This window comes from Bidens hawaiensis, unplaced genomic scaffold (assembly GCF_021521415.1).
Source record: "Bidens hawaiensis isolate Kalapana, Puna unplaced genomic scaffold, B.hawaiensis_p1.1 tig00026205_1, whole genome shotgun sequence".
In the NCBI taxonomy this organism is placed as follows: domain Eukaryota; kingdom Viridiplantae; phylum Streptophyta; class Magnoliopsida; order Asterales; family Asteraceae; genus Bidens; species Bidens hawaiensis.
The window spans coordinates 291,229-306,344 of NW_027494217.1; the positions used below are offsets into that span (position 1 = coordinate 291,229).

The window sequence follows — 15,116 nt, forward strand, 5'->3', positions numbered from 1 at the left end:
ATAGCTTTTTTTTGTAACACTAGTGGAACCTTAGGAAGTAGAGGAGTAGTGGGCTACATGAGAGGGTTTGTTGGAGGATTCCCATTTATTTAGATATCAACTTTAGTTTAAATTATACTATAAAAGATGTCCAAGTCATACCATCAATCCATCATTATTTTTTTCCCCAAAACATCCATGAGCTTAATCCAAAATTTAGCTTTTGTTCTACCTTGCTAGCTTTGATCAAACAAAAGGACATTCCAACACACACAATTATAAATAATTTTTTTACTATAAAATCATGGTTTTATTAAAGAGTAGTGTTTAAGTCAAAACTAGAGAGCACATTGGCTATAAGCTACGCCACTAATCCTTTTTTAATAGTAAAACTAAGTCGTTTAAAAATTACATGCATTGATCATGGTGTCGATTATGTTAATTTAGGATTATAAACTGTAAGGGATCTTGGTGATTGTGGGTCGACTTCTATCTAGAATTAGAAACACTAAATGCCATAACATGTGACTAGACGTTATATCAACATATAATCGCAAGACTTGACTTAGAATCGCTTGAAAGTCTCTTACCTTTCAAGAGCTAAAAACGATCAAACGTAGGGTATAAAATATTTAACAAACAACTCAAATCCAAGATAACAAAACTTTAACAACTTGTATTTTGGATGATATAAGTTTATATGCAATGTTATAGCTAGCTTCTAACTCTTGGAAAAGAAGCATGGACTTGTATTGAACACAATTAGCTAGTTATGATGTTGGTTGGGACCATGCATTGGTTTTGGATCTTTAAAGACAAAGTTCTTGGAAGAAATGGAGAGTGGTAAGCAAGATGCATAAATTGATGCATTCTTTAATTAGAAAGTGATAGATTTAAGGAAATTGCACCTATGAAATCTCCCAAAAACACAAAACTATGTTTAACCAACACTCATTCTTCATGCATGGACTTGATAAAGAAACCAAATCTCTATTAATTGGAGACTTTAAGAAAGGCATGCAACCCTAAACCCAATAAATTAAATTCACTAAATGTTGCATATAACAATTCCATGTCCAAATGCATCCATCTAAAAAGCATAATCCTGAAATTGTGAATCTATTTAATCACTTAAATCTTTTTTATTAAAGAAAGTTATGTGATTTAATATAGAACATTAGAATGTGATCTATGGAGTTTTAAGTTGTTGTAAAAAGTACAATTTAAACATACATGTGTGTTAGAACTTAGAATAATGGTTTAAGAAAAAATAATTATGCAGTATGCAAAATAAAATAAAATATACATGTAAATATGTTTTATAGTACATCCCTAATAATTTTTCTTGTGACAGGTGTATGTCTATTTATTTAACAAAAAACACTACTCACCATGTATTATTTATAGTACATCCCTAATAATTTTTCTTGTGACAGGTGTATGTCTATTTATTTAACAAAAAACACTACTCACCATGTATTATTTAAAAAAAAAACTGTAAAGATGGTTTATGAATATTACACACACATATATATATATATGAGTGTTATCCTAAAAACAAGTAGTTTCCTAGAAAGACTAGGAATAAAATAAATCATAGCCATTGGATCATATCAATCAATGGTTGAGATTTAAAATTACCAAAAACCGTCATAGTTTCCTAGAAATACTCTTTCAGCATTATAACCGACATAGTTTCCTAGAATTATTCTTTCACCATAGGTTTTAATGTCAAATGTCATAATTCTATTAGTTCTTACCATTCCTAGAAAACTTTTTCTTTTTATTTGAACCAATTTCTATATATATATATATATAACTAAATATTCTAAAATTGAACAAATAACAAAGGTTGGTTTAGTTTACATGACCCATTCAAGTGCTAAAGTGTCACCCAAACAGTTAAAACCGACTTCTAAAACCGCAAACCAAACCGTATAAATTTCAAATCGATATACGGTTCGATTTTATACAATAATCTAATTTTTTAAACCGGCGACTTTCTTTTTGTGTACGTTTATGCCACTACACTCTCCAAATTGGAGAGTCTCGTTTCCCCACTCTGGCTAGACCGTGTTGTCTTAACCGAGCTCATTGATGAAGCTTAGTGAGCCCCCCCCTCTTTTTGCGCAGTTGTGTAAATTTACTCGTTTTTGTTCGAAAATTTGTATACAGAATGTAAATTTACCCTTTTTCGAATGAAAGTTTGAGTCCGGCCCCACGACAAGCTCGTCCAAGCTTCGCCACTGACCGGGCCCACACTGGCTTGGGCATTCACCGGGAAACCATACCGTCGACTACCACTTGACATATGTTGTGCCGCCACAAGAGCATAACACTCTAGCGTAACACGCGGTGGGACGAAAACCTGGTAGCTTGGAACACTCAGTACTTAATATTTTAAAAGAAAATAATATACAGATGCCATAAAATAAATGATTATATGACATTCAGTTGAACTTTGCCCTATAGTTTTTAGCATATCAGTTTCCCTTTGTTCCCTGTAACCATAACTACTAGCTGCAACAAACAAACATACACACACAGTCACACACATATAGGCTGCAACACTCAAGAAAACTCAATCTTTGATATAACTCTTTGTTTACATTTTATGTAACAAAAATGCTGAAAAACTGCAACTTTCTTCTCTATATATAAACCTTACATTCAACACACTTTCTGGGCACTCATAAAAATCCAATCTTTTATTCTCTTTCATGTTTCTTTGACTCATTTGGTCAAGTCAAACCAAAAAAGATTCAATTTTATCTTTCTTGAATCAAATATTGTTTGTTCTGCATTTAAGCTTGTGGGTGTTAATCTTTATGAGGATTTGAAGCAATGAGAGATGATATCTCCAACAAAAAAGGTTTTTTTTTTGAAATATTAAGAGTTTGACTTTATGCTGATCATAATGAAGGTTTCATGGCCTAAAACAATCAAGAAATGGTTTAATGTGAAGAACAAAGCTGAAAATTTTCATGCTGATGATTTTATTTATGGAGGTAATATTTAATAATTTGTGAAATTTATTTATTTATTTATTTATTATTATTATTATTATTTTTATTTTTATTTTTATTATGAATAGTTCTGTTATATGATCATAACATATGGGAACATTAGTTGACTAGTTATTCACTTATTTACTTTATTTCAACATCAGTGACAATATGTTATTCTGCAAAAAGTGGCATTTGGGAATTTAAAACTGTTCATTTTTGCTCCTCAAAATCTGTTCTTTGTTTTCTTTCTTGTTTGCTGTCAAGATCTGTAATTTGATCTGAAATCTGTCAATTCAAACCCTTTTTTGTGTTACAATTAAATACACTGTGGCAAATGACAATAACCATCTATTTTTTTAAAAAATATTTTAATTTTTAAAATTTTTGAATTTCCTTTTTCAGGTAGAGATGAAGTATGGAGGAACAATTTTTCTGAAAAAGAGGTGTGTTCTATCAAGAAAAGCAGAAAAACAAGAACTGGTACAGTTTCAGACTATTTTATGCATTTATTACTTTTGGACCACTCTTCAAGTTAAATTTTTTTTTTAATTATTTTTTAAAAATTCTGAGATTGATGCAAAGTGGAAGCATGAAAAAGAGATATATGTTTCATAATTTAGAGAATGTTTTTTTTTCTAGTATACAATGTGTTATTTTTGACTTATTTACTTTTAACGACGTATCTGAACGCATGGTTCATGTTAAGGTTTTCTTTTCATAGTCGTAAAATAAGAAAAATAGATTAGAGTAGACGCCCGAGTGAAATAGGAAAAATATCAATGAAAATGTGTCACAAAACCTATATACAAAGTTATTGCAACTTACTTTTTATTTCTGATTTTTATGCCTAAACCGGTTACGAAAATGTACAGAAAGATCAAGTAGAAGAAGCGCGAATTATCCTCAGACGAACAAGATTGATCCCGATCATGCGCAAGTTCGAGACATTGATAACTATAGGCTTGTGCAAACTTTTCTATTGATTTCAAGACTATTTATAAGTTATGGTTCAATTTATTTATATATCTTTTAAAAAATGAAATAGGGTCTTTGTAGCTACTTGGAATGTGGCTGGAAAATCTCCTACAAATGGCTTAAATCTTGAAGATTGGTTACACACTTCACCTTGTGCTCACATTTATGTTCTTGGGTGAGTTATAGTTATAAAAAACGAATTTTGAGTCTTGTAATTATGAATTAAACGCGTCGAATGAGAGAGGAAGACGTGCATTTGTACTATCACAAAAACATATGATTTAACAATATAGTGTTAGAATCAAATACAAACAGTTTTTAACATAAACATATAAATAACTAAGGTAATTATTATTACTGTACTTGTAGTGGAATTACTGTAGTTCAAAATTGTAAATAATAATAATAATTACTTTAGTTATTTAGTTATTTGTACATAAGTGACTTTATTATTGTTTTATGATTTTATCCAGTGTTATAGACTAGTTGACTAATTTATTATTTATTTATTAGGTTCCAAGAAATCGTCCCGTTAAACGCGGGAAATGTGCTTGGAACCGAAAACAACGGTCCCGCAAAAAAATGGCTAGCGCTCATTCGAAACACACTCAACACTCTACCCGAAACCACCAACGGTCTCCACACCCCGCCACCAGTACCCAACCCACCAGTCGAGTCTGATTCGGATTTCGAAGAACCATTAACCCAACACCCACCTTCTCTCCTCCATCGTCGATCCTTCCACTCCCAAAGTCAAAGCATGAGGTTGACCGACAATGACGTGGTAATCCCTCATTCAAGACTCGACCGAAGGTTCAGTGTCAGTGATCGGGCCATGTTTGGGGGCCAACCCAATATTGGGTCTTCAGATGAAGATAATGGGCCATGTTTGGGACCTGACCCGTTATCTTATTGTGGATCTTTTTTAATGGAGGAGAGAGATAAGGTGATGGAGAACTGTAAATATTGTCTGGTTGCGAGTAAGCAAATGGTGGGGATATATCTAACGGTATGGGTCAAGAGTGATATTAGAGACGATGTTCGTAATTTGAAGGTGTCGTGTGTGGGGAGAGGATTGATGGGTTATCTTGGAAACAAGGTAAAAAAACTTTATTGGGCCAGGTCAGGCCCAACTACGTAAGTAGTTTAATAACTAGTTTATTAAAGTACTTTTGAATTGTCTTTATTTGAACCTCTCCGTTAAAAGTGGGACCCGTGGTTCCAATAAATTGGATTTCAATAATTTATGAAATAATAATTTATATTGTCAATGCAACCATAACACTTTCTAACTTAAAAAGTAACTTTTGACACTTTGTCTAGCCTTAAACTTTCATTTATATTGAGATAAAAGAAAGTCAGATGTTAACAAAGACCGACTTAGTTACTTTTAGGCTATGTATAGTGGATGAGCTACAAAATGGGGCGTTTTACGTCATGTGGCGTCCAGCTAGTAAAGTGTAGGTTTTTGTTTTTTGGGTGCAATGATGTTGTAGCCCTATATATATATCACACAGCCTCAATATAATAATAATAAACAAGGGCGAGAAATACCCCCCCCCCCCACCCCAAAAAAAATCGCCCCAAAAATCGCCTGGGAGGCGGTGTTTGCGCCCAAAAGCGCCCCATTTCGCCCAGAATTGGCGCCCACTACACTTGGCCTTACGTTAAGAGTGGAGTTGTATTTGTCAACAAAACTAAAAGTTATGAATGTTACTAGTCATATTACCTTTACTCAGTACAATGCCAGATATGTCCAAACATCTTGCGCCCTATTAATATACAGTACAAGTTTTCAATAATCTATACATTTTAAGTTGTTCGCTCAACTTAAAATATTTCACACACATGTTTTAGTTTTCTTAAAACTTCTTTTTTTATCTTTTCATTAGTTCAAGTTCGGTATGGATAGATTAACCACTTTAATTTCATGTTTTGTTTATATGAAATCTTTACTATTTGATTTAATAATAATTGTATTATTGAACTACTATTTCAGGGTTCAATATCAATAAGTATGTCAGTGCACCAAACAAGTTTTTGCTTCATATGTAGTCACTTAACATCAGGACAAAAGGATGGAGATGAGCTCAGAAGAAACTGTGATGTGATGGAAATCATGAGAAAAACTCGGTTTCCGCGTGATCAAGAAACCGGAGACGAGAACTCTCCTCAAACGATTCTTGACCACGAGTAAGATACTAAGATCATGTGTTATATATTTACTAGATGTCGTAAATGGACAGGTTGGATAACAGGTCAAAACAAGTTCAGGTCAAGTCAAAAACACCTTTTGTCATTACAAATATTATATTATTTTAGTATATTTGTTTATTTTTATTTTTTAGAAATTTGACACATTTGAGATTAAATAAAACATAACCTGAATCAACCTGTTTGTGACTAAATGGATCAAAAATTGAAACCCGAGAGTTGTACAACTTGGGCTTTTGGCCTTTTGGCCCAAACCGGTTCGGGTTGGGTCAAAGAAAATCAAACCAGTTTGAAACCGGGTTTTAACTAGAGGTGTACAAAAAACCGTTTTGGGACCGGTTTTAGGCAAACTGAACCGAACCGGTTTGGGTTTAAAACCGGTTCCCAAACCGACCCAAACCGCCAGTTTCAAGATCGGTTCCTGTTAAGATCTACCAAACCGGTTTGAGGAAAACCGGTTTAAAATTAGTTAAAACCGGTTAACCAATTTATAAACTGGACCGAACCGACGTGACCAGGCCGTCCTATCCTGCTTCTAAACCGGTTTCTAAACCGAACCGGTTTGAGTCAAATCAGTTAATAAACCGAACCGGTTTGAGTCAAACCGGATTTGACCGGCCGTTGACCAAACCGGTTCGATTTGGGTTTAAACCGGTTCTAGTTAGGCTCGGGTTCAAACCAGTTTTAAGGTATAGGGTTACAATCCGGTTCGGGTTGGGTCAAAAAAAGTCAAACCCGGTTTTTCGTGAAACCGGTTCGGGGTTTAACCTGAATTTTCGGGTTTGACCGGTTAAAGCCTGGGTTTTAACCGGTTCAGTTCGAGTTTGACCGGTTTCAAACCGCAAAGTGTAGGGTTCTAAACCGTTTATAATCACTTGGGTCGGTTTGTGTCGGGTTCAAAACCAAGATAGCTATTATTAATAGTTTTCAAACTAGACTTCCCAACACTAAAACTTTACTTTTGAATGACTAGTCGAATAATATGGCTCGGTGACTTAAATTACCGAATCGCCCTTTCATATCGGTCAGCCAAGGCCTTAGTTGAGCTGCGAAACTGGAGGGCATTGTTAGAAAAAGACCAGGCAAGTCCCAAAATCTTATAAATGTCTATAAAATTTTATACTTTTCAATATTTTATTTTCTAAATTTATAAAATATTAACAGCTTCGAATAGAGCGTAGGCGGGGGCGCGTATTCCAAGGATGGAATGAAGGGTGCATATATTTCCCTCCAACTTATAAATACTCAAAAAATTCAGATCGATACGCGGGATGCGATACGCGTCCTAAAGAAAAGCGAAGAACTCCTGCATGGTAAGTATGCATGGTGGCAAAATGGGTGGGGTCGGGCTGGATACGGGTCAAAATGGGTTCAGGTTGAACCAAAAAAATCAAAATCCTCATTATTTCACTTTCTATAAACATTTAGTGTTTAAAATCTGGTTACTCAAAATATATTATTTTAATAAAGTTATTAATAGGAGAATATACAATTTAAGAGAATCTTGACTCATTTGACATGTTTATATTTCAATAGCTTAACTTGGTAAAATCTAAGGGTGTGCATGAAACCAAAATAACAGAACCGTAAGCGAACTAATCTAAATCAAACAAAACCGATGGGTATTTTTCTTTTTGTTTTTTTTAGAAACCGAATTTACAGTTCAGCTTTGCATGCACCCAAAACCGAAAAAGCTAAATCGAACCATAAAAACTGGAGGAAAAAAACCCTACATTTTTTAATTGAATTTATATATTATAGTTTTTATAGAATGTTAAATAAATTATTAAAAGGCAACAAAATGATGTAGCCCTTAGGTCCAAATCTACAATTTCTAATAAAGTAAAATAAATGGGACATGTGTCATTTAGAGATTCATTCCTAGCCTCAATTCCCGCTCAAATTAATTTCTATATTTAATAAAATTATATTTATGTCAGTGTAATCAAAACATATCAGTTCATCTTTTAATTAAATAACTAATTACCTAATAAAAATTACAAATATGCAGGTATTTATGTACATATAATTAAATTATGTATATCTTTAATGAAATCAAATATGAGTCTAAAATGATAGGAAATACATTTTGAATGAATAAAAGTTTTATTCTCGCATATTTATTCAACCTAGGGGTGCTTCGAGTTTGCCTTTTGGGTTTATGGTTTCTCGGGTCGGGTTATTCGGCTTTCAAAGTTGTAAATTTAGAAACGAAACCCAACCCATATATATCATAGTTTTTCGGGTTCGGGTTGTTTGGGTTTGTGTTTTTCAAGTTGGGTTACTTGAGTTTCGAGTGTCTAACAAAACAAAATGTAAATAAAAAAAGTAAATAAAAGCTACAATGTGAAAACTAAAGCAACATACACTTTTTTATTCCTTATGTAAATAACCAAATAATAAATAAACATAACCGTGTAAAATAAACATTATGTTTTTATACAATAGATAGTCGATCAACTATAATAGATGGAATAAGAACAAGTGAAATGTGTAGAGTGTTCCATATACGTGTACATACCTAATAATAATATTATGTTTTTAAACAAATAGTTTATTCGGGTATTTTAGGTTGACCCAAAACCTAGACATCAAACCCAATAACCAACCAAGATTACTTAGGTTCCGGTTTGGTTGGCCTTTTCTCGGGTTCGAGTTTTTCGAGTCAGGTTAGTTTTGGTTTGGGCTCGGGTTTTCTCGGGTCAAGTTTCAAGTAAAAGTGACAACTCTAATTCAACCTCCATGGATCCATAGAGTTTTCATCCATCTATTACGAAACTATAGTACAAGCGTGTTTTATTCATGGTAATTTTATATATGATGTTTTTTATGTCATTATTAATAAAACATTTTATCATCTTTTGTTAGAATTTGTTATTTCATTAAAAAAATATAATTACAACTTATAAAATCACTATGTGCATATCTTTTGTGATTACGAAGGAATTGTGTAACAGTCCACCACGTATTCATATGAATATTCAATTAGAAAATATAATTTGTACTTATAAAACCATTTAAGTTGATAAAATATAGTTTTATTAGTTTAAATTTAATCATTTAATTTTATAGCTTAATAGTATTTCTTTTAAGCATCACGTGTGTCACACGGGCTCTAAAACTAGTATTTAATAATTAATAAATTACTAATTCATTAAAAAAATGGTCAAGGCTTCATACCCAAATTAATTATTTTTGGGGCTTTTTTTTGGCCCAAAAAATTCAAGCCCAAATAGCAAAATCAAAACTGGTCATTCAAATTTTTGATACATTCAAATTTAAACTTTGAGCCCATAATCATCCCATGCCGAAAGACTGGTCATTCAAATTTTTGATGCATTTTATTATTTTTGTAGGTGCGATCGTATCTTGTGGTATGGTAACGGGCTGCATCAAATGTCATATGTTCGAGGGGAGTCTAGATTTTCAGATCATAGGCCCGTTTACAGCTTGTTTTTAGCAGAAGTCGAATCCATAAACCGTACAAGATTGAAGAGAAACATTAGTTATTCATCTAGGATTGAGGTGGAAGAACTGTTACCATATTCATATTCATGTAGATATAAAGGTCTTAGTTTTAACTAACAAGCGATCGCGCGTCCCTAGTTCGCTCAATGGTCGGGCCCACCGCACTCACATTCTTCCAACATTCCAAGAAAAGGTCAACCCTTTGACTTTTTTCGTTGTCACGTTTTTTTAATATTTTTTAAGGTGTGTTTGGGATTGCTTATTAAACCTGCTTATCTGCTTATTGCTTAAAAAGCGCAATAAGCAGATGGAAAGTTTTTGTAGGCTAAAAGCCCCCTAACTCATTTAGAATTTTGATTTAACGCGTTATCTTTTTTTAAACAGGGATTTTGAACTTCACTTATCATTGGGCAATTCTTTGGAAATATAAAAAACTCGTTACTAATCGGGTAATTATGCTGGATTGTACGCTTAAATCAAATCCGCAAGCATACAGTTATGACCCGAAAAATAAAAACTTGAAATAAATTGCTGAAGAAAAATGTCATCTTTACATGAAGGTATTAGTTGATATGATTCTTTCTTAATTCTTGTTTAATAAAAGATTATGTTATACAATTTTGTGGACTAATGTTACATGTCAATTAAAACATATGTTACTTTGTATATAATTTCCTTAGAAACTTATTTGATTGGATTGAGTTTGCACACAACAAATCAATAAAGTGTTGCCACTATCGATAAATGTGTCTCGGTTACTATGTATTCAAGCCTGATACACCAGTATGATGACTATGATACCTAAGTTACTAAATGTCACTATTTTTTTTAAACACCTATGTTGATGTGTTAATCAAATACACAACCCGGGTTTACTAAAGAAAAAACACAAGAGAAGTGAAATTTTTAAACGTTTTAAACTTTAACTTTTGTATTTGTGTAAATGTGGAAAAAAACCTAATTGGTATTCAAGAATTTAATATTTTTGCTATGCTTGGGTAGCATGTAATGAGATACTTAAGTTAATTAAGATAAAACCCTTTATCACCTAAATAATTTTCCATCAACACTGGTTGCAAGGTGCGATAGAGAGTTGGTAACTTGATGTTTTCTTTTATTAATGTATTATTATTAATAAATCATTTTAATGTATTTTTTGGGATATAGGATTTTAATAATGAGGAAACGAAGAAGCTTGATAGCATATAATTACATGTCAATACATTACTAGTACATGTTTTTAAACAAAGACGTGTGAAAAATACAATATTGTGAATATATAATTATAAGGAATAATCAAATAAATGGGAAAAAAAAGGTGAATATAAAAGCTTCCTTCACGTTAGATTAACATGTATGTATTCGTACTCGAATCTTGACTATGCTCAGGTGTCAAACATATTATCTACCAAAACGTCTAGCTGCAAACATTAAACAATATAAATGTCAAATGCAAGAACAATACATTTTAAAAACATGTAAGATTTATACTATCATGATCAAGAAAAGATCTAAATTTATGCAAAAAGTACAAAGAAGATTCTACGAAATCTAACAATTTTTCATAGTATTTACGAAAAGAAATCCCCAAAATGTCCATTGGAGACTCGTATATATCAAGAGAATGATCACCTTTAGAAAATATTTTTAATTTTTTATTATTTTGAACAAAATCGCCATGATTCGTAAAAATTGGTTGAGACTCACAAACATATGCCGGTCCTAACATTAAATTTACTCGGAAGTTACAAAGAATTTGGCCAAATCACATTAAAATTTGTCCCCAAATTCAATATGTAATAACAAATTGTGGTAAATATTTTAAGATTGTGGTTGGTTCAACCAAAATTTTACAATGTGACACCATGTAATGTGTTGTTCTAAAAATAACTTTAAATAAATAACTAACCAATTTTTCCTTTTGTGTGAAAGTCTTTCTCACACTTCAATGTGCAAAAGGAACTAGCATTGCCTTCATCTACGCATTTCTTTTCACAATCGGCAAAGTCTTGCGGTTCGGGCGCGTTGTCTCGTGCTTCATTGTCGCTGGCACGTGCTACAACCAACATGACCATGAGCGCTAGTAGCGCCGCGGCAACTTTTTTAGACGCCATTACGCTAACTAATGATTTATTAATTATCTTGATATGATGTGATTCAATGTGATGGTTTGGATTAGCATTTATAGAAATGTTTGTTTGAATGTTGTGGTTGTCCTAAAAACATGGATGATTTAAGGTTTTGTTTGTAGAATCCAACACATATGAATGGATGGCTACCTTAATTTTAATTTGGGATTGATTTGGTGGTTTCTAAAAAAGTAAAAATATTAAAATATAGAATATAGATGATTAGGCGATATTTTATAAATTTATTGGAAAATGACCAAAATATCCATTTAACCGATTAATGATAATAAAATACGCATTTGATCAACCAATTCTCGTATATCCACCTTAAAACTCGTCGACCCAATCATTTTTTAATCCTTACTTAACTGGAATTTTTTAAAAAATCAGATTCTCTCACACGTCATTAAAACCGATGGGTCACTAGTTTTTCTTCTTTTTTACCATCGGAGCCAACAAGATATGTAGGCATCCGACTAGATTTTTTTGGCCCATGACAAGACCATTTTGGCTTCCAATGAATTTTTTTTGTTTCTAACAAGATTTTTGTTTCTAACGAATTTTTTATGAACATTTTGAAAATTGATTGGTCAAATACACGTTTTATAGACATTTTATCGACATTAACCGGTTAAATAAACGTTACCGCAGCCATTATTTTCTCTTAATTCCAGGTAAACAAAACGGTGGCGATTTTTTGTGATAAAAAAATATTATCTATTTGCAGTTAGCCTACTTTTGCTAATTAACTATAGGTTTTTAATTTAGATCAAATATCCAAAACAATAAAATACTTATGAACTTCGAATATTATTAATGTACATAAACAAAAGTAGGCCACCAATATCCACATAAACATATATTATTACATTTTCCATATTCCAAATGTATCATATAAATCCACTTCTTTGCTAAATATCTCACTAATTAGAAATGGCTACAAACCAATTTGAGCTATTTGGTCTAGCCATGGTCATGCTATGTGGTCTAGCCATGGCTCAACAAGAATGCACCACGGCACTAGTGAGCTTGAGCCCGTGTCTTGGTACGTGTCTGGAAACTCATCAACTCCGTCAACTTCTTGTTGCTCACAACTAGCCAATGTGGTTCAGTCACAGCCGAGGTGCCTATGTGTGTTCACCGGAGATGGTAATGGTGCACCCACGGGTTTGAACATTAATCAAACGTTGGCACTTGCGTTACCTGGTGCTGCAATATCCAAACTCCCCGGTAGCCGATGTAATGGTATGTCATGACGATATTGTTACTTTCTTTTGTGTAATGGTTTGTAATGTTGAGATTTCTAAATTTTGTTTTTGTGTCGTAACTTTAACTATTTGTTCCAGTGGGCGCTAATGGACCCACGAGCTCTACCAAGCAGATTCGCCTTCAGGTGAATGATTCAAATAAACCATATCTACTACAAATATTTTTATATCGTTTATGTATTTATTTTGAAATTGTATGTGGTCTATATGCAAATTTTTTAAAGTTGTACAAATAGGCATATCGTTGTAACTATGACCGAACTCAAGAGAAATTCGACAATTACTTTTGAGTTCGCTAATGTGGTAAGCATATTTGGATAAGGACAAAACATGGAGTTTGCTACTTTGACCAACAAACTCAAGCTAACAATAACTCTTGAGATCTCGAACAACAAACTCAAGACAAGTTTGCTTGCCACCTTAGCGGTCTTTAAAATCTTTGTCAGGGTTTTGCACGAGCTCACGATATGCCTATAGTATTACAACTTTCGTAAAATGCAAGTATTTATCATACTATTCATATTCTAAAACGCCTCCAAATCCAAAAAAAAAAGAGTCATTTATTATCCATTTTCGCAAATAAAAACAATCTCTAGCTCCCTTTTTTTATGGTTTTTACATATACTGCAGGAAGCGGGTCGAAGACTAAACCAAGTACGGGCGCATCTGATGCAACGATCCAAAACCTACCATTTTATGCAACTTGTGTTTTGATCTTCATAGCAACAATATATGTGTCTCACCATGTTGCTTAACTTATATCTTTAAGTATGTTATCTATAGTTACTACTTTGTCTATGGGTGGTGTGTTTGTGCTTGTAACGATCATTATTAAATTTGTGACCTATTGTATTGTATTGTATTGTGTTGTATATGTTTTGTTTTCAACTCATCATTGCATAGACTCGCATATATACTTTAGTGTTATAATCATGTTACGTATACGTGAATCCAAGGATTAAGATTAGTGGCAGACCCATGATTTTTTTCTTATGAGTTCACGGTTTTTAGTAGTCAGATTTCTCACAACTAAATGTTAAAATTTCCGGGCCGGTTGGGTCGAAAAATCACATGAGAGAGTCCATTTAACTATTAGGGTCCATGCTATTGTTATTAAACCAATCTAAAATATTAGGCCCAAATGTTTATGTTTTCCAAAATCTTGTCACAAATAAGTTCACGATTATTATTCTGTGTACTACAAATAATAGCAGATGTTACAATTTTCCATTATTATCTAATCCCCTATTAGGTACAGATTATACAAACAACACGTGGACTTTTATAATAGAATACGAGTTGTGTTACATGTGTTGTGAATTCGTGAAGTCACTTGCGTTTATCTGGATTGAAACATGATGTTTTTAGTTAAATTATATAGATAGAAATAAAGTAAGTGACGTGATGCTCTAATACTCGATCGTTAAAGTCTTTATATTTTGAAGATGAAGATAGAGTTGGAGATTGTTTTTGTAATTTCTAATATATAGTATAACTTAAGCATATGTAATACTAATACTTCCACCAATAAGAATTGAAATTGAAGGTTGTGACAATTTTAAATTTTTAATAATATGAAACCCAAATATACAAACAATGGTTATATTAAGAACTTCAAAAGTTTGGGCGATGAATACCTTAAACGCACAACTAGGATCAATAATCATAAACGTCTTCTTTGTCACAAATCAATTACTCAACAAATCAAATAACATAGTTTGACTTCAACATATCTAATTTAACAAAAATAACAACATTTGTACGATTTTAAAGTTGTTTTAGTCTTTTAGCTAAGTCAACCCTTACTGTGGAGCATGCGCAGCCTACAGTTGGTGGAATAGTGTTACTGTTGGCCGTAACCTATTCACCAACCAGCATGGCCTGCGTACAATCCACAGTCAGTGGGACGTGCATAGTCTACAGTTGGTGGAATAGTGCAGCCGACTTTGTTACTGTTGGCCGTAACCTACCCACCAACCAGTATGGCCTGTGCGTAATCCACTGTTGGTTGAACAGGAATACTATTCAGCCGGCTGTACCTTCTAGAAAACCTACATTCGGCTATAAATACTCCA

General features: G+C 32.9%; 1 protein-coding gene and 1 pseudogene across 1 annotated transcript; both read left to right on the forward strand.

Annotated features, from left to right (window-relative positions):
* Positions 1-2,896: 2,896 nt before the first annotated feature.
* On the forward strand, positions 2,897-9,932 carry LOC143573118 (type I inositol polyphosphate 5-phosphatase 4-like). Its single transcript, XM_077058082.1, has 9 exons — positions 2,897-2,987; positions 3,390-3,467; positions 3,860-3,947; positions 4,033-4,137; positions 4,476-5,061; positions 5,962-6,155; positions 7,150-7,258; positions 7,341-7,489; positions 9,533-9,932. Exons 1-9 carry the CDS (start codon positions 2,897-2,899, stop codon positions 9,759-9,761), a joined length of 1,629 nt encoding a protein of 542 aa, XP_076914197.1. The 3' UTR covers positions 9,762-9,932.
* A 2,774-nt stretch (positions 9,933-12,706) lies between these two features.
* Positions 12,707-13,796, forward strand: LOC143573120 (non-specific lipid transfer protein GPI-anchored 26-like; annotated as a pseudogene).
* The last annotated feature ends 1,320 nt before the right edge of the window (positions 13,797-15,116 follow it).